Source organism: Balearica regulorum, chromosome 19 (genome assembly GCF_011004875.1).
Source record: "Balearica regulorum gibbericeps isolate bBalReg1 chromosome 19, bBalReg1.pri, whole genome shotgun sequence".
In the NCBI taxonomy this organism is placed as follows: Eukaryota; Metazoa; Chordata; class Aves; order Gruiformes; family Gruidae; genus Balearica; species Balearica regulorum.
The window spans coordinates 1,822,015-1,846,726 of NC_046202.1; the positions used below are offsets into that span (position 1 = coordinate 1,822,015).

A 24,712-nucleotide genomic window follows, 5' to 3' on the forward strand; every position below is an offset into this window, starting at 1 on the left:
GAAACTCCTTACTCATAAATTTTACATCCAAGAACAACTGTGAGAAATGCCAGAAGCCTGATCATCTAACATGCTTTAATATCTAAATTTATTCTTTAGTACCATTCTTATTTACATTGTTTTTCTGTCTCAAAAAAAAAATATAAAGGGAGGAAAAAAATAAAATTTTCTTTTACTTCCACATTAGGAGGTGAGTTGTCATACACCCTCTGGAATTCTTTTTTGCTTTTGATCTTTATTTATTTGTTTAATTTTGGTTGATGTCCCAAGCATGGTTTTGGAGACGAAGGTAGGTCTTCGCTCTCCAAATCAAAAGGAAAAAAAAAAATAAAACAACACTCTCCTTGGTCATATTTAAAAAAAAAAAAACTCCAAACTGTTCCATTCCATACCATTTAAAGAAAAAAAAAAAAATCAACTATTGAATTATTTCTACAGCTTACTGATTTAAAAGGGCGGGTTTTTTTTCAAAAGTATCGAATGGATCCAAAAACGATTTTACTAGATGCAATTGAAGTTATTTGCTGTCAACATTTTAATATCAATATTACCACAATGTGTAGTCTCAAACTAGTTCCTTTGTAGTTTGCATGGGATGTGAATGCTGTCTCGGCGTGCCCAGACCTAGAGAACTTGTTACTACTGCATGAGCATCAAGTCAGATGTTGAAAAATATCTATTATATTTTGTGATAATTTGGTGAAAATGAGCACCTCCAGTCTCTGGTTGCAGTAGTGTGTTGAATGATTGTTCTTTTTTTTTTATATATATCCATATCTATATTTTTGGAGCTCTAAGCTTCGTAGTAGTACGGGCTGACTCTTATCCAGTACTTGCTCTCCTATCGCATGGCCTTGGTTAAGTGTTAGAAGTTGGGCCTAGGCTGTTTATTCTGGTGTTTGGCTTTGTAATAACGGTGCATGCCCGGCGTCTGGCCTCATACCCAGCTTTATTCTCTGCACACCAGTCTTGAATAGCTACAGTGCTCAACCGAATTTTGGCGCACCCGCTTCCCCGGCAGGCTCCAACCCAGCCCGACCCGGAGGCTTCCCCGGGGCCAACAGCCCAGGGCCCGTCGCGGATCTCTACGGCACGGCCAGCCAGGACTCCGGCGTGGGTAACTACATAAGCGCCGCCAGCCCGCAGCCGGGCTCCGGCTTCAGCCACGGGATCGCCGTAAGTACCGCGTGCGCCGGCGCCGCCGCTGCTCGGTCAAGGAGGGCGGGGGGGGGTCGTTGTTTAATGACATTGCAGGGGGGGATGATGTTGTGGGTTTTGGGGGTTTTTTTGTTAATTGTGACCTGATGGCGAGCGTGGTGCCTTGCTGCCGTAGCCTGCTAGAGCTGTGCCCGATGGGCTGTGCCACTCCAGGTACCGACTCGGCTGGAAATGCTCGTCTGGAGCCTTCTGCAGTCCAGACGTGACACGTTTCAAAAGGAAATACTTCATAATGGTGGGCTTTAAAGTTCCTGCTTCCCTATACAGGCTTTCTGTCAGCCCAGCCACCCATCCCGGCTGATGTGCCCGTTTGCAGACAACCCACCAGTCCCTGCCACCCCTAACCGAACAAAAAGCGGCTCGTTTATTCAGCCAGGGTCGCCCACAGCCACCCCGAGGGGACAGCCATCCTGCCGCGGGGCTGTCCCGCTCCCCACCGCCCATCCCTGTAACTGCAGCATCCCTGGGGACCGGGGGTGGCCGCTGACATTTGCTGACCTCCTGGGTCACTTCCAGCCACTGACAGTCCTTAAAATCGGCAGGTTACAAGCAAGTCGCTTCCGTTTTGTTGTCAAGTCATTGGAAAAGTACCTCTTTAACGCCGCGTGGGTCTGCGATCTCACTAATGAGGGGCAATGGAGATTTGCTTAACAAAGCTGCATGCTGGTTTTCAGATCGGGCTGTTTTACCTGTGTGTGTTAGCATGAATGTGGTTGGACCTCTTTGGTGGCTGTCAGTCTCCCAAACAGAAAAACTGCAACTGAAGTTGTTTTCCTTTTTTTTTTTTTTTTAATAAAACGATAAGATATTTTTTTTTTACTCTCGTACAATAATCATGGTAAAGTACAGAGGGCTCCCCCAAGATCCCTCAAACTGAGTGGAGAATTTCACTCTCCGACCAAATTGGGTGAGTGGGGGAGTAGGAACGTAGTGCAGACAAAGTTCCTGAAACTCTGTTATTTTTATTGCATAAGCAACCAGTACTCAGAAAGACAAAAACCTGCTGCCTCCGTGTGTGCCCTTGTGCTCAATTCCCATCCCGGTCCTGTCCCTCCCGTCGTCACACCAGGGACTTGACGATCCCTTCAGATCAAGTCTAGTACCAAACACTGAGTATCGTTGCTCTGCTAAGAGCTACCTCAGTTTAAACTGCCATCTCTCACCACTTACCTCTTATTTCCATTTTTCACCTAAAGAAAAAGACCTGTTTGTTCTTGAAAACTTGGGCATTTTGGCCTCGGCCACATCCCGACTTTTCAAGTAAGAGGGTACGAGGTATGAGCCCGGGTATCGGGATTTGTCTGCACTTACGCTTCTCCAAAGAACCGGTTTGTATTTGACTTGCAGATTGGCAGCCTCTTAATTTCCCCCAATAACTGCAAAGAATCCCCTAGCTTTTTTTACATATATATTTATTTAACACTCTCCATTTACTAACCCTGGTTTAAAAATAAAGAAGGGGAAACCCAAAGCTCATTTTTGCATCTGGGGGAATGAGAAGATTATGGTCTTGGAAAGGTAACCGTAGGGTTCAGCACACCCTGGCGCTGGTGACCAGACCAGCTCTCGGAAATACCTATTCATGCTGGCAACACAGTCTTTCAAGTCCTTTGATAATTTCTTGCCAAAATTAATAATCATCTGTTCCCATGTATAGAGCACTGATGAACTTAACAATTGTGCAATTTTAGGGACCTTTGATTGCAACGGCTTTTACAAATGGATACCATTGAAACGTTACACATGGTTGGTTGCCATCTCACTTGGAGGTATTACAGTATATACCATTTGTACTTTGTGCTAAACTGCCATCTCCCCTATATTTACTTTAAGTGAACAATTTTTTACCTTCATTTCGTCTTTCCTTGGCCTTTAATCATTCCTTTCTGTGATTTATGTTATTCGAATCAATCTCACGGGTTGGAAACTGGAAGGCGGATCGGGAGCTAAACCCCCAAAAAGTCACATTTTCATATCCGTGACGCTCAGTGCAATAATGCAGAGAGCCAAAAACCCCGCAGAAAAACCGGCGATCCCAGGAACCTGTGGGGAAACGCCCAAGTGCCGGCCCACAGCATCCCGGTGGGGATTATGGCTCCACCACCAATGCGCTGGTCTAAAAATAGACAAGCTCCACTGCTTTATTACGGAGAAACCATCATTCTTAATTAAGTGCTGTACCAAATATTACAGCTAAAAGATAACATTGTAACTAGTAACCATAGAGCAATTATCAAGATTAAGAAAAAATTAAACCTAAGCAAATTAAATTAAAGACATTACCTGAGTAATGCATCCTTGGATCGCTGCCAGTTTCCTACCCTTTGAACTAAGCTCAAGTTAATTAAATGCTTAATTATTTTTTTTTAATTTTATTTTTTTGGCCTTTGGCATATTCGTCTTTGCAAACAAATATTCTTACACCGAGAACAGAGTAAGATTAGAAAAGTCAGTCAAGGAAAACCAGAAGTTACCCCCATGAAATGGCACAGGTTTACCTCCAGAGCTCTTAGTCCTTACGGACGAACGTAATGGATGTGACAGATTTTATTTCTCTGCCTTTTGCCCAGCACTACTTGATCAACGTCACATGTCTTACGTTCAAAATCGGTATATGAAATCAGAATTACAGTTAGTCAAGGGGCTGGGAACTGTGGAAAACATTTGGAGGCTTTAAATTATATGCAAATAGATGTATACCTAAATACTAGTGGATAAAGGGAGTTTCTGTTTACTCTTCATCTTCACGTGCACCCAAGATTACCTGAAATTGTTCCGTCAATTGATTTGCTCCACCAAGTAGTATTTTTTTATGGGAAAGAATAAAGTGGCATAAGCACTCTCGCTTTAATCCCAGTTATTATTTGCACGTATCAGTGTATGTTCGCAGATCGATTTGTCAGAACCCTTCCCGTTTTCTGGGCCGTCAGCCTCTGTAACGACGAGGCGGCACACAACGCCGGCTGGACGCCTAAGCAGAACATCATAATTCACGCTAATAACGCTGCGATGAAGGCAGCGTTCATCAGATTAATATATTGTAATCATGTTACACTTATCACAACACATCAAACTGTAACCATCATTTACTGGCCAGTATTAAGACTCAAACCATTAATGACTTAAAAACAAAGTGCTTTTAATGTTGCTCGTTACTAATTAAAATAGATTTTGAGAGGAGGAAATGAGCCTTATTATTAATTCCTCAAGGACCACTGAGTTTGAAAGTTTTATTGCAGCGGCGCATCCCGAGGCATCTGGTCCCTCGCCCACCCCGGTGAACCCGTACCCCCCCCCGGGGCAGGATGCGGCCATAGAGGATGAATTTGGCTGAGCTGTGGGTCCCCGGGGCAGGGACCGGCCGTTCCCGCAGACCTGGGCATGGCCGCTTTGGAGGTCACCCCAAAACCGGGTGACCAGGGCGCGTTCCTCACCGCAGCCAGCCCTGCGAGCGGCTGCCCGCGGAACCCGTCCCCTAATATTTATTTCCACCTCAGCGTTAAGCGCCAGCAGGAACAGAGCGTTAGAAGCTGAAGCCTCCGTTATAAAATAAATCATCAGCACTGCAGCGTGCCCGTGTAAAAGTTGTTACCTTTCAAGTACTTTAGCTGCGCCTTTAGAAAAAAAACCTCATTTTACTGAAGCCTTGTAAATTCCTGGCGTAACAGATGCCTGAGGAACAGTTTTTGTCCTTCCGATGTATCGAGTCACATTTTATTGTTCCTAAACCAGACCAGCACACAGCTAAGCCCAGCCTGCCCGGGAAGGCGCTGCCAGCCTGAGGTCCAGGCTTAGCTGCCGGGCTGCCGTCCCCGGGCACGGAGCCGGACGGGAAGGGCATCGCTACGTTAAATACACGTCCCCGGAACGCCTCTGCAGTTCAGCCGGGTGGCTCCGGATTCCCCCTTGGTGTGGGTCAGAGCATGCTGCGGCTTTGCGACGTGTTGGCAAACACTTGGGGGGGGTTTTGGGGGTTTTTTTTTTTGGTTAAAAAATCCTGACTGACCTCGATTAACTCTCCCTCTCCCCCGTGTCCCGTTTCTGCCTTCTCCTCCCCGCAGAGTCTCTCTGGATGTCCGGGCAAGACGGGGCGAAGTTTCTGACCGGGCCCATGTTTGGGTGATCTCATCAGACTTTGAGCACTACATCATCACCGATAGCGCAAACAAACTGGAGGTGGCACTTGATGGACTTAGGTTGTTTAAAATCTCTCTCATCATCTCATGAATCTGCTGTACTATAAAAACAACAGCTTTTAAAAGTATGTATATAAAATCCATTTCTTGTTCGTTTTATTTTCTTGATGGGTTCCCCCCCCTCTTTTTAAACCTCTCCAAACCACATTTTTTCGTAGCATTTTGACATAGTCTCGTAGCCACATAGTTCTAATTCTTTGTGTATCTAGCAAGAGCCTAACCATAGTGTAACTGTTTATATTAAGGGGTTTCTTTCGTTTTTTCTTTCCCACCTCCCCTCCTCCTCCCTTCTGTTTTATGTAGTTGTTGTTGCTTAAAGGATGCTGAGATGGTGACAGGAGTCTCAGCCGCCGGTACCGGCTCTGCGGCCGCCGAGGGCGGCGGGGGGAGCAGAGCCGGCGGCGGGCACGGTTTCGGGGTGGCCTTGCAGGGCGCGGGGGGCACGGGTGAGCAGCAGGTTCTCTAGCCCTTCTTTTCGTTTGTGGCGTCTTCGTTAACCTAATTCTATCTATTTTCGGCAATAAGGCAAGGACTACAAACTTTTTGTGCGTCCTTTTTCTATAAGTGCTTTTTTTTGTTGAAAGAGGTGATATAAGGTTTTTTGAAATTGTGAATTCTGGAAAAAAATAAAAAATACTGTAAATACAATTCCATTAACTACATATAAACTATTAAGAAAGAGAAATACAAACCTATTTTTGTGATGGAGTCAGCCTAAGGCAGTTTCTCTATGAAAATGGAAGACAAAAAAAAAAAGCAAGTTGTAGACTTTTTGACCAACTGCCGGAGCTGGCCGCGGGAGTTCGGTGATGCACACACTGCTCAGCTCGCTCCGTGGCGTGGTGGCCCTCCAGCTCTCCTAGCGTCATACCAGCATCTTCGCTCTCAGACGTGCACAGCTTACAAAGGAACAGTCTAGTGGTATTTTTTTAATTTAAAACCTGCTTTTCCCAAGACTGAAAAAGAAGCTACGGTTTTCCTATTTAACGCATTTACGGTTCAAAGCACACCTTTATGGTTGATTCTTTTTTTTTTCTTTTTTTTCTTTTTTTTTCTTTTTTTCTCTTTTTTTTCTTTTTTTTCTTCTTTTTTTTTTTTTTAGTTGTTGTTGTTTTAAACTAGATCAACTTGCTGTCCAGTCATTTCAGCTGCTCTGGGCGCCCTGCGCAGCCCGGGCGGAGGCGAGGTCCCTCCTCTGCGCTCGCCTGCTGCAGGCAGAGCGGCTTTAAAGCTTGCATGGTTACCTTTTTTATCCATTACTTTCTGTATTAACAAATTAGGAAAGCAACTTTGGTTTTGGTTTTCTTTTTTTTTTTTTTTTTTTTTTTTTTTGGGAATACCTCAGTGCTGCAAGTTTCACCCTAGAAGCAACGGAAGATTTTAATTTATTGTAGTTGTAAACAGAATTTTAAAAAAAAAAATAAAGTATAAAACATCATTGCACTGTGACTGGTAGGGGAAAAACTGACAGTTTCCTATTTGCACATGTTTAATATTTGGCTGTTATATATATGGTCCTCTGTTGGGGGAGGAAACTTATGAAGGATATTTTTTAATTTAATTTTTTTAATATTGGTAAATAGGCCTGCAACAGCAAACTAGAAGTACAACATGGTAGGTGGCATTAAGAACATACTGTAGTGTGGATATATTTCTTCTTTTTTTAACGTAATATTGACAAGTTTTATTAATATTTTTTTAAATTGTTACGTTTATAAATTTGGTACTTTAGGTACAGCCAGTATAAGACACTGAATGCGACATTTGTTAAAAAGAGCTGCTGCACTCCTATTTTTGTAAATTTTACTAACAAGTAGACTAATGTAGACATTCAATAGACAAGGTAGAGCAAGGCATCTTTAACAAAAACAAGGCACCATACTGCTAACCGAAAGGAGAAAACCTTGTTTTTCTTGTTTTTAAAAAAAGAATCATGCTTTTTATGTAATATTTTAGGTTTTTTTCTTATTTCAGAACAACCAGGTTTAAGCAAAATGCTGGACGCTTTTTAAATATTGAGACTTGATCAAGTAATAAAATAAATAAAACAATTCTTTAAAAAATAAAAACGAAAAAAAAACAACAAACCAAATTCCCTGAAATTCAATGTACCGTCAGGGAATTTTTTATTGCTATTTTGTCAATGTTGATGATGTACTGTACTACCAGTTGGTTTTCCTCTCCATTCCCTGTCACCTCATAGAATATTCTTTGTTGATCATTGTTGTATGTTAATAGTGTATAAAATGGCTATCTTGTAAGAGTGCTGTCCTGATGCTAGTGTAGTGAATTTTTCCCCCCCTCTTTCTCTCTTCCTCTTCTAGTACATATTGGTAGGTGTATCGTAATTAAGGTTAAAAATTTAGATGTAGTTATTCAGATTTAGGACCAGTAAGGATAGAACTTTCTCTTATTTAAGAAAAAAATGCTAATAATTTCGGGAAGGTTTTCCTTTTTTTTTTTTCTTTTTTCTTCTTCTTTCCTCTTTTCTTTGGTTTTTTTTTTCCCTCTTGTTTTTTGGGGTTTTTTTCTTTTGCTGATCTGATGCGGTTTCAACTAACCAAAGGTCTCACAATGTTAAAAATGCTGGCAAACTCCTAAGGCATTTGTAGATCCCCACCCTTGACTTTGAAAAGGGGATGTGCCATACTACCTTAAATGCTAATGCTAGATATGCAAAACTGGATTTTTTTAATTTATTTTTTAAAAGAGGGAGGCACGGTATATTAAAACGATTTTACTAAGAGAAAAAAAAAAATATTTTTTTAAGAATGCTCAGAAGAAATTGCTAATCTGTGTGAATATGTTTTAGATGTTTATATACCTTTTGAGAAGTCCCAGTGGCCCATAGCACAAATGTCGTGGAATCCGATATGTTTTGATGTGGCTACCTAGACTAAGGTTCACGTTAGTCCCCCACTCATCTAGAAGTCCATTTCGAAGGGTTTTTTTTTTTCTTTGTTTGTTTGTTTGGGGGTTTTTTGTAAATTTTTCAGCACAAAGGTTCAGCTCCACCTTTGTTTTAGTCAAGCGCAGCGAGGGAAGGATCGTTCCGAGGGATAGTGCCCTTTTCTTTCCAAATATCTCATACGGACCCGCTACCCCCGGAGTGACCAAAAAGAGAGAGATTTCCATCTAGTTGTGCGAAATGGGCACCCAAAGCGCCTCCGCGGCACGGGCAGCTTCGTCCCCTGGCACCGCGCTGACCCTGCCGAGGGACGGGCTGCATCCCAAACCCGAGGGACGTTTTGAGAGGAGTTGTAGCAAGCCACGAGAGCTCGGGTACCCTCCCCCCTTCAAAATAAAAAAGTCATTTGTGATGGGCTTGATTAAAATGAAGCCTGATCTGTCCTTTTTTTTTTTTTTTTTTTTTTTTCCCCTTCATAAATGTTCATTTTAAGTTGAATTTGTAGCTTGGACTTTAAGGTAGCATGGCTCTCTTTGCTGTAAGTTTATTTTTTTTTCCATTGTACAGCAGCGTACCGCTGGTGAATGTTACACATCTTGCTAGGCTAGTTAAACCATTGGGTAATTGTTGGTAATAACGACCTGAAAGGTGTTCGGATTTCTTTTCTTCCCTGCTCTGCAGCCTAGGATGCTGTTTTCATCTGTAGTGTGAATGAGGGCTAGCGACTCCAGCCACAGTTACCTTCCTGTTTCGTTTCTGCCATTCACTCAATGCAACATAATCAATAATAAAGCAATATAGTTTACTACATTTTTACTGAAGGCCAGCCATGGTTATGTATGATATTGCATATGAAACTGTTTACAAAAAAAAAAAACAAAAAAAAACCAACACTAACTCATAGCTGTCTTTTATGCTATGGAAATGTCTCTTGGGTGGAATTTTCTGAATTATTTTTTTTAGCGGTTTGGTTTGTTTTTTTAAGCGAAATATAGTTCAAACAGAAAACTGAAGTTAGTGTAAGGTGAAGAGACAGGATGCATCGAAGACACACCGGCAGATCCCGGTCTGCGCACAGACACTGTAGAGTTTCATACGTACAGAATCCAAGTCAAACCCATTGCCGTGTGCGAACACTACGTGAGGAGATTCTGTAAGCTAAGCAATACTTTAATACTGTAATAAAAATTACCAAAAAAAAAAAAAAAATAGTTTGAGAAAGCAAATCCTCGTGATCGGTTCTTGGTTCCCAAACAGTCCGACTGTGTTGTCCGAGAGAGCTCCGTGTCCGAGCAGGGTGAACCCCGGCAGCCTGGGGGGAAGCAGGACTCGCCCGTGCGCCCGGCTCTCTGTTCTGTACATACTCGTAACACCGCGCGTGGGCTCGTGTGTCGCGTCGACCGTCGTAGGTAGCAAATCCCCGTCATTCTCTGTTGTACGAGGTCTGAACTCCATCAGTACTAGGATGCAAGTCTAAGCATTTCAGGTGGTCATAAATGTACCTAAATAAACTATGGCACAGTGGCAGGCCTAGCCCTTCCTTTTATACTTTAGTATGAACTGATGAGAACTTTGGTAGTGACTTTTTTTTTATATATATACATATATATATGTATCTATATATATCAAGCATCTTTCAGGTCTCTGTGTATGGCTTTCTAAAGCCCTGTTGTAAAATACTATGTGGATGGGGGTCTCTCACATCACAGATGTGGAAAGTATAATTTTATATTTGTATTTTCAAATAAATAAGTTTGTGAAAGGTTTCCATCCTCTACTGTGGTCCAGAAATCAATGTGTTTGTCTGACAAAAAAATACAATAAACTGTTTTGAACAGATCCGTGGAGTCCCTTTCATTCGGGGGCAGGGGGTGAAAGGTTTATTTGGGGGGGGGGGGCAGCACACAGCCCCATCGTCCCATCGCCCCTCCTGCTCCCATGGGGGGGACTGGACCACCACATCCCTGACCCCGTCCCCATCCCTGACCCCGTCCCCATCCCTGTCGCCCCGCACCGTGCTCCAGGCCCTCGTGCTGTGCAGCACCAGGCGCCTCCCGGCCATCGCATCCCTGCCACAGGGACCGCGTTTCCCTGGAGAAAGATCTGAATTTAGGGGGAAACGCCAGTATTGCTGTACCGCTGCTGCCAGCCCCCCACGGGCATGTTGCAGCGTCGTAAAAATAACTCGGCGTGGCAGACATGAGGTAAAGGACATCGGTGGCCAGCGTCCCCATTTCCAATGGCTTTCGCTCAGCCCCACGTTCCTGCCCCACGTCCGCGTGGTGCTCTGCGGCCCTGACAGCGGGGAAGAGCTTTGCTCTGTGGCTTAGCGATAGTTCTGTCTCGGCATCTGTCAGCGTAGCTGTTCATCAACCTCGCTGGGGCTTATGGAGATACTTGGGGTGGGGGGACACGACTCCTCGCTTTCCCTTTGCGGGACAGACTTGCCTTGCCTTGGAGGGGAGGGAGCGGCTGGCCAGGGGATGCAGAGCAGCACGGCTTTGGAGGGACAAAGACCGTCGGCTTTCCCATAAAGAGCAGCAAACCCATCCGTGTGCCTTGCGGCCTGCTCTGCAGAGCTGGGTTTAGGCTGTGCCGGTTGGCATGCGGCCGCGCTGAGGGGCAGGAGGGTTTCCCAGGCTGGTCCATCCTCATCCCTCCCCAGATTTAAGGTTTCTGAGCAGCTTTGACCCCCCGGGAAGGCTGGACCCGGCCACCCCCCGTCCGCCCAGCTCCAAGCCCTGCGGAAAGAGAAGAGCAAAATCCTCCTCCGGCAGAGAGGGAAGAGCAGCCCCACCGCCCCGGCTGAGCACCAGGCCCCGGTGACACGAGGCAGCTGAGCCGGGACGTGAGCTCGTCCTTTCCGTGGTGGCACTCATCCCGTTCCCAGGAAGGGCGGCGGGTGGCAACGTCTTTCCGATCTGGTTAAACTCCTCGGCCCCGCGCACACGCTCACCGTTCATTTTTCTCATTAGGGCTGACACACGTTGCCTGGCTTCGCACCCTTTTTGCAGCTCGGATGGACGAGTAAAGCACCGGAGGCTGTTTTACTTTGGCACTGGGAGCGGAGCGGAGCCAACTTTCCCCTCTCCTCCTTTTTGTCTTAAATCTTCACAGTATTTCGCCTGGAGCAGCGCTAGTTCCCACAGGCCGGGAAGTGGGGATGGGGGTTTGGGCTGGGATGGAGGGGATGGTCCAGCCCCACCAGCACCCCCAAAACCTCCCGCCCCAGCAGCCCCCACCATCGCCGCAGGGTCCGGCCCAGCCGCAGGGTCCTGGGGGGGGTGGCGGCAGCGCGGGGGCTCAGCCGGGATCGTGCCGGTGAAGGTCAGCGCACGGCGGGACGCGGGACAGGCTCCTCTCTGGAAAGCAGTCAACACATCAAGCCCTTAATGGGATCGATGATTAGTGGAGCACCGAGGGGAAAATTAGATTAGAAAAACAAATGAAAATAATTTCGGAAGTAGTGTTTATTCGGGGTGGAAGGAGCTTCCACTGCGAGGGCTGCAGGAAACGATTTGACTGCAATCCAGAAGAAAAGGAGCGCGGGTCTGGAGTACATTAGTGTGGTGGGAGGCCGGGAATAGCAGCCACTTAACCCTGTCATTCAGCAAACATTAGTGAATTATGAGTGTATTATATGTTGGGTTATGTGTTTTGTGAAAAGCCCGGAGGCCCGCTATATCTGCACTAAAATGTTAGCGGGGGTCTGTGTCAAAATGTAAATTTTTATACCGACTCTGGAATAAAAATAAGATTTTGTGTTCGCCTCCCAGCTACTGAAATCAAATTGCAGCCAAAATCAGAGTTGTAAAATAAGCAAAAATTTCCCTTCCCTGTCAAATTAGTGCCCCGATAAGAAAACAAGGGATATAAATGTGATTTACTTCCTTTCCCTCCTGTCATAAACATTTATGACCGAGCCGTAACGACGGGTTTCAGGAGGCAGCCGGGGCTCTTTGGGCTTTTGCAGCGTAACCCAGGCGGCAGGCGTTGGGAAGCCGAGCCCGGGGGCCCCTGCCGCAGCACCCACCAGCTGAGCCCCCCCATCCCCACGCCCCGTCCCCATCCTGCACCCCAGGGCCCCCTAGCCCTGCACCCCGGGGCACGGCCACGCGACACCCGACTGCAGAGGAGCAGTCCTGTCCTGTCCTGTCCTGTCCTGTCCCTCCCAACATTCCCCACGTTTCTCACCCTGCGGTGCAGACACCAGCACCCTCCACCATTTCGGCAGAGCTGTATATCCCCCCCATCAGGCATCTTGAGGCTGCTGGTCGGCAGCAGAAACCAAGCTAGCATTTATTAATTATGAGCTTAAGCACTTCCTTTCATGGCTATTTACAAGGGTCTCCTCATTATTAATAAAGAATAATAAAATAGAGGGGGTTTAAAGCTCATTTGTTCCACAGGGTAGTGAGCCCTGCGGCAGGCACGAGCCCAGATCCCACCCGGTGCGCTGCTCGAGAGCACCGAGTGCTGAAACCCTGTTTATAACAACACCTCAACCCAAAAAACCCCTTTATACCATTCTGCATTCAATTATTTTAGATATCGTAAGACATGCCCAATTATAGCAGGCTCCACGTTCCGAGGGTGCCTGGCTGCGGCGCTCGGTTGGTTGTGAGGTGACGGCAGCTCCCGCCCGTAGAGAGGCACTTGTAATTCATTAGCTGTTTGCAAAGGGCACCGATACTTGACTTCATTTCTGAACCAGTCGAAGCTGATTTCCCTGCTATTTACCTCCACGGCAGCGGCCGTAATTAGCAGTGGCGCAGGCTCCCACGGGCCAAGCGGGCGTCTGCCGCTCGCATCCGCGGCTCCGTAATTTCTTGTCTGCAGGGCGAACAAAGAAAATTAAAGTTTCTTTTCAGTACGAGCGGAAGAGCCCTGTCCTCGAAGCCGCTTTATCCCAGGGTGGCAGCGACACCAGGTCACCAAACCCTGCACCCAGCTTGATCTTACCGACATTAATAGCTAAAACCACGGGCGCTGGCAATGCTCGAGCGCGTTCCCATCCACTGCTGCGTTTTCTGCAGGAGCAGCCGGCGCAGCCCCGCAGCCGCAGCGTCCCGGCGCAGGGCCGGTGGCGGTGACGGTGTCCAGCCCGCACCCCGTTGCCGCCGTTGGGTGCTAATTGCCGTGACATATTGAGTGGCACTCGCCCGGGGAGCGAGTGAGAGGAGCCCGCGCACCGCTCCTGCTCACTAATAATTACTGATTAAAAACTAGTTAAAAAGGCAATGAAGACTGAAACATGCATTAACCGAACGACCCCCGTCTCGAGCCAGCCGCAGAGGGACCGGAGCGATGACGAAATCATCGCTTGCAGCGTCTCCAAACACTAACAGCCGCTTGAGTTTCCCCAGGATTTTTGGAGACACCGTGCTCAGCCACAGCATCGTGGTAGGAGCCGGGGCCGAAGAGCCGGGCAGCCCGTCTGCTTTTAACCTGCGCCGTCAGACCCCTCGCCTCTCGGCTCACGAAGCAGGCAAGGGCCCGGCCGGTGGCGTTAATGGCTCACGCGGGCAGGAGCAGGCTGCTCGCCCCGCTGCATGCACCGGGGGGGCTGCGCTCGCCACAGCTCAGGGTTTCACCGCTGCCCCCCCATCCCGAGCCTGGGTGGGTACCACTGGCTGATTCGGGGTGATCGCCCCCGCAGCACTTCGGGGCACCTCGGGGCCGTGCTTCCCGCCAGCGGTTGGTCTTTTCCACTGATTTGAAGCACAGCAGTGGCCGAGACCTAAAGAGCTCTCGCATGGCAAGCGTGCAGTCGGATGGCATTTAAATAAACCGAGGGGGTGCACGGCCAAAGGAGGGCTCTGCTCCTCATCGCATCCTTCGTGGGATGCGCGCGTGGCCCTGGAGATCCCCGTGCCCAGCGCAGCGCTGCCCGGGCTGCCTCCTCCCGTCCCGGCCAGGTCCCAGGGCAGGGAGGGAGGTGAAGAGCCGTAACGACAAACCGACTCGACTGCGCACCGCACCGCGTAATAACGGCTTCATCTCCAGCGCCAGGCTGCCACGAAAGCAAGGCGGCATCAGCCGGGGATTCAGGACAAGGTGGGAATGGCGCTGCCGCCTGCCCCTCAATGGGAAAATGAAGGGAGAGGCAGTTGCTGTTATTTCTTACACTGTAATTTTTAAAAGTCTACCGTGTGGTTTGGCAAATTGGATAAAACGAGCCTCCTTTCTTCTCCAGCTCATCCATCAGCACCTCGTGTGCAGCAGCCGCGCCAGCCGCCCCGGCGCAGGGACCAGCTGTGGGCTGAGCTGTTCCTGCAGCGAGCAGAGAAAATCGGGGGGCGAAGGGAGGGAGACCCCCCCCCCCGCCGCCAGTCCCTTCACTCCAAAATGAAGCTCTGCTCTGCTCGGGGAACCAGCTGCCCCTTGCCGGGTCCTGCTTTCCAAAAAAGAGGCTGAATGAAACTCGTTTTTCCTTCCCGGTTGCTGCACTTCACTTGCAGCTCCTGACAGCTTTGAAAATGGGCCCAGGCGACCTCATCATCTCGTATTGATTTGGGGTTTTTCTTCCCTGCCCTGAGAGCTTTGCACCGAGGCGGTTTCCGAGCGTTGCTGAGGGAAAGGCCACACGCACCCTGCGCAGCCCAGGCCGCGCAGCCCCGCAGCCCTCCCTCCTCCCCACCCGCCCCAGGCGGGACCGGGGCCTTATCCTGCACCCCAGCTCCACCAGCCTCGCCGGGGCCACTCCTGCCCAGGCTCCCCCCGCTCCTCTGCACCCAACTTTTTCAAACCCCCTTGTCACAAAAGCAAAAGTTTTCTGTTTGTACGCGGTTAAGCAAATGTCTGTTTGACCGTGCCTTGCAATGAGCAAGTGTGAATCAAAAATATTTAGTGTGCATCGCCGGCTGGCTCAGCCCCCTCCCTCCGGAGCCAGGATGCAGGGGAGCCCCCAGCCCATCTCGCAGAGGTCCCCGTTGCACGGCCGGCCCCAGCGCCTCCCCCGACCCGTCCCTCCAGCACGGCAGGGGCTGTGTGTGTCCCCCCCTCCGGCCCAAAAGCCCCACGCTGACCCCGCAGCCCCCTTCACAGCGGGGCCGCGTCACCTCCTGCGGCGAGAGAGCACCCAGCAGCTGTGGGCACTGATGCAACAACGCAAACATCAGCAAGAAAAATCAGCGCGAGAAAGTGCGTACTTTTGCCTTTTTAAAGCCCGCCGTGCGTTTGAGGCACTAATAAAACTGCTCGGGCTTTACACAGGGCTTTGCATCTTCAAAGCAAGGCAGTATTTTGCTCCTCCTCAGCCCCTTTCATCCGAAGATCCAAAGCGCTTCCTGCCGTTCTTTCACCACCTTTGATGGGTGGGAAATTCCTCTCTTTCATCGCGACAGAGTGAGCCCGAAGGAACGGGGCTGCAGGCTCCGAACTCCACATCCCCGTCCCCCTCCACCCCGACGGTGGCTGGGTAACACAGCACCCACTCGAAGGATGCCTGAGCTGAGATGCTAAAGGGAGCTGAGCACCCAGCACCGGGCTCAGCATCACTGCCCGGGCACCGGGCTTGAGCCGCCGGCGACCCCCCCGGCAGCACCACGGGGCTCAGGGCTTGGCGGCCGCTGGGGCATTAATAACCCGGCGCTGACAGCGCACGCCGGTCCGAAGGACACGCGTCCGAGCTGTCAATATTGATAGTCGTGACACTGTGTAAATGCAACCTCTCCGCTTTATGCCGCGCTGGCCCTATCGATCCGCGCGCGCGGCAGCGCCGGGAACATCCCAGGAGCGCAGCCGTTAGTAGGGCGGACAGAGGAAGGTCACCGACGCGGCCCAGCCCCGCCGAGAACCGTAACCCTTTGCTGCACCGGCGGCGGAGCCCGACCGAGAGTCCTCCTGGCAGCTCGCAGTGCAAAGCCTGCTCTGCACATCCCCCCCGTGCATTGCAGTTTGCATCAATCAAAATAAAACCGGGTCCCGAATGCAGCCCGTAGCGAGTGGGGAGATGAAGGTATTCCACGCCGAGCCTTCGGAGACGGTGCCGAACAATGCTCTGCCATTAGCAATCAGCATATCGGCGCGGCATCGCGGCCCGCTTCATAGAAAATCAAGAGGCAAAATAATTGAGTCAATAGCGGTACGAAAGGATTGCTCCTTCAGCCCTATTCTTGTGCTAACAATTCTTTGGCAGGGCTGAAAATTCAAAAGCTCGGGGAATCAAAAAAGAATTGATTTGATTCAGAGCTTCAGCCCGGGCTGTATTTAACACATCATTTTTGCTTGCTCTACATATAATAGAAACTGTTTGAAGGCAGAAGGGCTGCCTCGTACTGCCGAGAGACGGGGAGAGCAGGAAGCACGGGATCAGGAGAATGTTCTCGATTTGCTGCAGTTTGAAGAGCGGTTGGACCCACGCCGTCCCCGCAGAGTGCTGACGGACCCTGGGGACCCTCCCCACGCAGTGCCCCCGGGCTCCGAGCCCCCCAAGCATCCCCCCGGCATCAGCATCTGCTGAGTCCGGCCGGGCCGGAGGGTAAAACGGGACCAGAGAAAATGAAGGGAAGCAACTAGCGATGCGGATCAGTGCTCCGTGTCCTCTCTGCTTCACCGGAGCCGCCGCCATCCATCAGGCTCAAGGGCAGCCGCTGCAGTTTAAGGGCGCAGGACGCGGCGTGGGGCCGTTTCCCCTTGTGAGGAGGCGGAAGGTGCCTTTGGGTCCCTCCGGTACCCAGGCCCTGGCACGGACTCACAAATACCTTCCTCCTGCAATCAAGCGGCAACAAGCAAAACCGCACGATTCCTACCCGAACGGGTTGGGGGTGCGTTTATCCCCGGAGCGGGCACCAGCTCCCCGGCAGCTCCGTGGGTGCTGCAGCGCCGTGCCGGCTTTCTGCTCCCCTCCCAGCCAGCCGCCTCCCCGACGGCAGCAACCGTCGCCCAGCACGGTGGAACAGCGGCCAGCCTCGCGCAGGGCCGGGAGAAGAGCAGCGGGCACGTGCCCCCACGCCCGGAAAGCACCTCTGTGCCCGGGGGGGGACGGGACGGGCGCTGTGGGGACCCTGCAGCATCCCCGCAGAGTGCGGCGTGCTGCTCATTGCTCCCCAGAAAAACCTTCCGAGGCGAACTCTTTGCACTAGGGAGTATCTCTGACAACTAGCTACTCCTCAGCAAGCAGCACGTCTATTTTCGTGAGATTTGAAATCTTTTTTGGAAGCCCCTCTTCCCCTGTTTTTTATCTGTGAAAAAGGGCAGAAAACCGCGTCCTGCTCCAGCATCCCACCTGCACCCTGGCTACAAGGAGGATGAACCTGCAAGCGCACAATTGCCCCGGATTCCAGCAAACGGGGTGGCACTGGGAGAGGGCCGGCGACAAGAACAACCCCTGCAATCCCCTACCCGAGGCTGTTCTACAAAACACACACGTGCGTTTCTTGGAGCAGGCGTTGAAACATCAGCAACACCGAGCAGTTCAGAGAGCCCGGCCTTAAGCACTTTCAGAAAAAAATCTAAATTAACTGCAGAATAAAAGCCAGTATCAAACACCCTGGGCAGAAGAAGGGGCAAGCACTAAGACCACCCCAGCAAAGTGCATCTCTCTGCTCGCCGTGCAGCACATAAAGAACTTTAAATTCTCCACGCAGGAGCCCCTGCACCTTTAAGACCGTTATACCCCTGACGCAGCCCGGCTGCTGACACAGCGGGGACACCCAAACCACCACCCAGGCAGCTGATTTGATGTGTTGACGAGCAAGTCATGTTGCTATAATAAGAAGTGTTTATTTGAATAATAAGGTCAGGGAGTTAAGTAGTTGGTATTCCACTCATATGAAGCAGTTTGCACAGTGTCACTAATAATTAAAGGGGTTTTTTGACTAATCTAGTTGCTCTTCCTAAATATACTCTACTCTGTTCAAGAAACTCATCAAAGCAGCGAAGTGATCTTCGAGGTTATTAATCTCCTTTGCTCCACAGCTGGAGCAAATTTATTTGCTTGAATTAGCATGTAATAAACTTATAATAAAGCTGCCATATCCCTTGCTTTAGAGATATAGTTTGTGTAATGGGTAGTTAAATCTAGGTAATGTAGCAATAGTCTTTAGGCTCAGAGATCAGAGGAAAGAAGGAAAAAAAAAAAAAAAGTGTATTGCTGTGTTATTGCCAGCGCTGGGTTGCAACAGGATTTCTTCCAGGTCGGGCTGCCAGGAAAAGTCAGCCGTGTTGGAGACCACCGGAGGGAGAGCGGGGCAGAGGATTCCTCTGGGAATTCCTGGCTTTGGCACGGAGGCAGCGCTGCTGCAGCCAGCATCGCCGGACGCTCCTGGGCGCCTGCGGAAGCTGCCGGACCCCACCAGTGACCCCCAGAGAAACGGAGCTTGGTGACACTGCCAAGCCAGCCGGGTGCCCGAGCATCCCCTGCTTGGTCTGCTCCCAGCCGGAAAACCAGCAACGTTTGAGAGCTATTTAGCAGCTCTCCGTATCGCAGAGGAGGGATCCCCACCAAGAGGCGGATGCCTTCCCCAGCTGCAGGAGGAGCCCCCAGAAAGACCCCCCCCCAGGGCCGGCAGCGAGGGGCAAAGCCCTGGCCACGGCGCCTGCCCTCCCGAGCCCCGGCGGAGCGGCAGCAGGGGCTGGGTTGGCACCAAACCCACCGCGCCGCGTGGAGATGAAATGTTTGGAATTGGGCTGGACTTGGCAGGGGGTGTCTGAGTAAGAGGAATTAATTTGCTTCAGTTCGCTAAGTTGAGCCTTTATAGATTGCAGTTTCCCTCAAACAATAAATCCTCTCGCTGCTTCCTCCTGCGTAACACTTGCTGCATGATCTTTCAGTAATAAGAAATGGGCAGATGTAGACTGATGTGGGTAGATACCAAAGTTCAGCTGCACGGGGAAGGCTGGCCCCCACCCTTCCTCCTCAAAGGTTATTATTCACAGAGCCTGGGCAGTAAATAATTTTTCTCTTTCTCCATTTTAGCTCTTTTCCGTTTTCGCTAGAGCTGCTCTGTGCTGGAGAAGGGCCTGGGCATTAGCCAGAGGTGTCAGAGGTGTTAGACAAGGTATTAAGGAGGTGTCAATGGTGAAATAGCTGGGATTACAGTAAAGTCTAAATAAGGTGTAAAATAAAACCAAAGGTGATAAAGTCGTTGATAAGAAAAGCTGGAGAAAAATAGGAGTGCAATTATTTTTCATCCTGGTTGTTCACTCTCGCAGTGCATTATCTGTGGCTTTGCAAAGACTTAAGTAAGATCTTTTTTCCCGATATGCAGTATTCTCTCCCGACAGCGCTGCGGCTCACCGGCACTTGCACGGCACCAGAGCAGCCAGCACCTCCGCACAAACCCGCGGGCGCCGGGCAGGAGCACCTCACGCCGAGGAGACGCTCGCGGGCTGCGGTTTCCCAGTAAGCCGTACTGGGGTTTGGCTGCTCAAACTGGACTCATCTTGGCTTTCCTCCGCAGGTCTCCAGCCCCACAAGCGGTGTGCGATACAGGCACACGAAGTTCCCACGTCTGCTTGGACAAACCTCGGCTGCCCCGTGCGCACGTTCACAGGTCGTCTCGGGTCGGAATCCGTACCCGTTCCAGGCACATTTCCCTGCTTTTCAGGGCTTAGAAAAGACCCCGGACAGATCAGCTGGCCGCGGTCCCGCAGGGAGCAAACCCAGCGTCTACCCAGCGATTTCAGGCCATATTTTTGCGCGCTCTCATTTATTTTTCTGTACAAGGCTCCTGCGGATGATCAGTTGGAATTGCTGATGTTTCTCCTCACTCCTCCTAATTAACACATTTTAAATTCATGGCTTTTAAAATAATAAGCACTGCAGCATCTGTTCACGATATTCTCCAGGACAGATGCCCCTTCCCAAACACCATATGAGTTTCAAGAAGCGCTGAATTCCCCTTCCCTCCCCCCGTATGGGTGTTACCCTGGAGAAGGTCTCCAGCATCACCCCGGGGACCCTCGCGCCTTTTCCCCTTCTCCACACCTTGATGTTCCCAACCTGATTCCGGCAGCAGAAGGCTGCGTTGGCACCCATCCCCTGGGAGCAGGGCGCTGCCCACCCAAAAATAACACTTCTGCGGAGCTGCCGGGGAGGCACCGGGGCCACGCGCCTCCTCCTGCCCTCCCAGCATCCGCAGGTCTCGTTGACGTCAGATGCAGCTCTCGCTCCTCTTTGCAAAACCCACGACAGCCTTCAGCTGGGCTGCCGCCCTCCCCGCATTAGCACATCCCGTTGGAGCACCCGCGCACATCCAGCCCTGGCACTCAGGCGGCGCTGGGGACCCAGGGAGACCCCAGCGAGGGGTCCCTCCCTGCCCCCATGCCCACGCTCAGCCCGTACCCCCCTTTCTTCCCACGCCGGGCAGCCTGAACACCAAACATGCTGCTGAAACACTCCGAAACCTCCCAGGCAGGGAATGCTGAGCGTTCAGCAACTGGCAAAAACCCACATATTTGTTATTAAAAACTACCTCTGGTTGTACCTTTGTTTCCCTCTGACACATGTTTTATGGCTCCGCCGACACCCTTTTCCACCCAGAGCTTGAATATCCCACCAGGACATTGAAATGCGTATTTGCAAGCCCACTGCCCCAGCCCCGGCAGAGGCTGGTCCGCAGCCCGACCTGCCCCCCGCTTCATCGCCCCCCAACCTGAGATGGAAACCTTGCGGCGCGTCTCAGGAAGACTCAGCATCTTTGCAGCCAGAGGTTTATGTTCTTCAGAGAGAAGGACTGGGACGCAGAGCTGTGTTAAATGCTCGCCTTGCCCCCGGGGCTCGGCCGCGGGGACACTGGAAGGGCTTACCCGGCAAAGTGAAGAAAAGCATCTGCTATAAATATTGCCACAGCAAAGCCCAGCCTTTGCCCGAGGAGATGCGGGGAAGTCAAGCAATCCATCACTGAAGGGTTTTACCTTGGCTTTGCCCTCTGCAGCCCAAGCGCGGGGCTCACCTCGCTGCTCCCGCGCTCTCCCGGTGTTGAGGACCCCCATGCAGCAGCAGTGATGGACCCACAAACCAGCCCTGCAGAGAAATGCACGTTGTTGCAGAAGGGGAAATGTCTCAAGGGGCTACATGCTGAGCAACAAAAATTACTGCATGTCAAAGTGCAATTATTTTGTTTCCATGTCAGCTCTGGCATCTGAAGTCCCCTATTAAGAGAGCTCAGCCCGCTGCAGTCTGGCTCCATCGGCTCCTCTCCTCGGGGTGCTTCAGGCACCCGCGTTCCAGCGGGCTCACTTGCCCTTCCCAAAGTGCCTCCACCAAGGGTGGGTCATGTCCACCGCCACGGCTCCTCGGGCACCGTGGCTGCGCTCCACCAGCCCTGGGTCAAGACCCACGTCTCAGAGCGCCCTGTGTGCTTGGCATTGCAGTAACAGGGGCACCAGCGCTCAGCACCTCACCGTGTCAGAACCATCCCGGCCCCGAGGAGCTCACCACCCACGCAGAAGATGTCCAAGCACGGGTTTCACCACCCACCAGTGGTGATCAAACCTGATTTCATGGCAGCTGGAAGAGCAAAGACTTGCAGCTCTCCCGCCCGCGACAGGCTTGCTGTTTGACCTCAGAAAACCGCATCACCTGCTCACCTTCGGCGTCTGAGCACCCTTCATCCTCAGCGCAGGGATGGGCAGAGCCCTCGCCCCGCAGAGCCACAGTGACCGGCTGCAAGGCACCGTGCCTGACCTTGCCGGGGAGCTGCCCACCCTTCAGCTGCCTCCCCGCCAGCCTCCTCCTCCTCCTCCTCCTCCGGTCCTGATCCAGGGGTTGAAGGGGCCATGCTGGGGAGGACAACTGAGTTTTGGAGGCTTGTGACCTTCGCAGGACACACGCTGTCATGCGGTGGGGAGCAGAGCCCTGCCACCGGAGCCACAGCCCGGTATTACCCAGGCTGGGAAAACGCAGGTATTCAAAGAGGAGGGTGTTGGCGAGGGCCGGTCTCTGCCTGGCTGTCAAACCCAGCCGTCACGGCGAAGGGACTCACCTTCTCTGGCAAGAACACATCAATCATCCTGACAGCCCTTAATCAGGCAGAAGGAGCTTGCTCAGAGGCTCGGCAGAGGATGGAGGGCTCCTGCTTCCCCCCACCCTCCCCAAAGGCAGGCAGCAAATTGTGGAGGGGAAAAAAATAATGCAAGAAATGATTCCGGATGGCAAATCAACAAATTAGCCTTGATTACTATCTGGGTCTCAAAAACCTTCTTTTTCTCATGCTCCTCAGCTGTATCTGTCGAACCATTTTGCTCCTGCAGTGTTTGTTCCCACGCCGGGCAGCTGGAGTTCGGTGCAGCATCCCATGGGGGACCACCCCCGGGGTGCCAGGCAGGGGGTCCCCACGATGCTCCCGTGGGACCCTCCTCCTGCAGCTGGAGGCTCAGCCAGGCCACCCACAAGGACGGAGGGGCCTTTTGAGGAACCGACATGGTGCGGGAGGATGCAATGGTAGAGCTCTGCCAAGACTCCCCGGCTCTGGGCTTTGAAACCATCAGCCCTTTGTGCAAGATACAAACCGAAATGAGGGGTTTTTTCAGTAAAAATCCAGAGGAATAGTTCTGGTGAGAAAAAAAAGAAGTTATTTAAAAACACGTTCATCTGCAATTCTTTCACTGCCTTGAAGTGTTATTAACTGATTGGGTTTCATCACATCTTTCTTTGCTGCCGCGGAGGCTGATTGTCCCATATTTGCATTTCTCTTGGACAAGCAGCACCGCTGAGCTCCCACGCTCCCCCCCCCCGCCGCCATGGCAGGCACGGGGCTGTGATCCCCAGCCCGAGCCCTGCTCCTGCACCTGGGGACGGCAGCAGGAGCTGAGCACCATCCTACCATGGATAAGCCATCAGGAATTGCTCTATAAGGATTCCGAGGGTCTGTGGCCATCCTACAAACACCTCCCGGGGTGCCGTCCCCTGGGGCTCCCCCCTCGCTCACAGCCCGGGAGCTGGGAAGCAGCAGCATTTCAGACGTGAACTTTTCAGAGTTAATTTATTTTGATTATTTTAAATGGCACAAAACTCCCAGGCAGGCTGACATCAACAGCAAAGGCGTTTTAAAAAATGGATGACTACAACCAATAGATGGATGTGCTGGTCAAGTACAAGCCAGGCAAGATCAGGTACATGAGCTTGGCGTACCTTCCCTGGTTATAGTCTTCATTAATAATGTCTTTACTCTGAAACTATTTCCATCATCGCAGCTTTGCAATATACGCCACGACGCAGCGCACCGCATCCTGCTGCTATTTCAATCTTCTTACAGAATAAGCAGCAAAATAAGTGAGATGATTAAAAACCAACAGAAATGAACAGTCTTCGATTTATTAGAGCGGGGGGGCAGTTATTAAAGCAGGTGTTAAACACGGAGATGCCCAGCAGAAGGGAGGCAGGAGGGGATGCTGGCAGGCTGCGATGGGAAGGCCGCAGAGGCAGGGCGGCCCCACGGGCACCCCAGCACCTCCGGGGCCCAGCCGGGTCCGGTGACCTCGTGCACGATGGTCATTAGAGATGTGATGTTAAATAACGTGAGCAACCTGAGGTGAGTGCCGCTGGAAGGGCTGGAGACCCGCCGGGCTGACGGGACCACACGAGGGCAGGGAGAGCTGCTGGGAGCATCCCAAACCCGAACCCCACGGTGCTGGACACCCCCCCAGCCCCAGCCGCTTCGGCTGCAGCCCCGGCCCCGGCTCCGGAGGAAACAAGATCAGACACACAATAAACCTGCGCTTCACTCTGCTCGCCCACCAGACTGCCTCCCACTCCACCTCCAGACGTACGGACGGAAGGCGTTTGGGCAGGGATGAAGCCCGGCCTCTTCCCAGCACGGTGCACGGCCCCGTTGCCACCCAGAGCCGTCACCACCACCTCTTTCCGGGGAAACCTGAGTTTTACAGAGCCGGGGCAGCGGGAAAAAGTGCCTCCTCTTCCACGACAGCAACGATGTGTTGCAAGCGCTGCTTATTGCAGGCAGCAGGCAGCTCGTAGGGGTGGCGTAAGCTCATTGAGATGTCACAGCTCGTCTCCTCAGCATCCCCAGGGACATCGCTTTCATTACCCAGCACTGGAAACCGTCTTGGCTTTTCAGACAAGAGGTGCTGGGAAAAAACACGAGTTACTATTAGGAAGGCCACTGAAGTGACTTGTTTGGCCAGGTTCTCATTAGCCAGGTCTTACAGGAGCCGTGTGGACTGCTCCGTCGCGACACACGTGTCCCCCACCCCGCCAGCCCGGCAGCGGGTGACCCGCCACGGGCCAGGGTTGTCACCCAGCGCGTCCCCAGCGCTCCCCACCCTCGCACACAGCGCGCGGCGGAGGGAAGCGGCAATATTAAGTACCTGATTTACATAGTAATCTGCAAGGGAGAGATGTGCGGGGCCGCAGCTCAGCCTTAATCATAACGCTTGTCATATTTCTGCTTCAATTTGTGGGGGAAGGAGAAGGGGAAACCAG

The 24,712-nt window shown here is 51.3% G+C and overlaps 2 protein-coding genes across 12 annotated transcripts in view; both read left to right on the plus strand.

Moving 5' to 3' along the window:
* Nucleotides 1-5,497, plus strand: part of MSI2 (musashi RNA binding protein 2) — a 250,333-nt gene extending 244,836 nt beyond the window's left edge. For 4 of the 11 annotated variants that reach the window (XM_075771476.1, XM_075771474.1, XM_075771481.1 and 1 more), the window contains 3 exons: nt 968-1,176; nt 2,910-2,987; nt 5,280-5,497. In XM_075771476.1, the coding sequence (XP_075627591.1) occupies nt 968-1,176; nt 2,910-2,951 (251 nt within the window). In that variant the 3' untranslated portion in view covers nt 2,952-2,987; nt 5,280-5,497. The remainder of the gene's footprint in view (nt 1-967; nt 1,177-2,909; nt 2,988-5,279) is intronic. The other 7 variants (XM_075771478.1, XM_075771479.1, XM_075771482.1 and 4 more) reach the window with 3 other exon arrangements.
* DYNLL2 (dynein light chain LC8-type 2) overlaps nt 1-24,712 on the plus strand; it is a 250,316-nt gene that overhangs the window by 104,263 nt on the left and 121,341 nt on the right. The gene's annotated exons all lie outside the window — the stretch shown is intronic.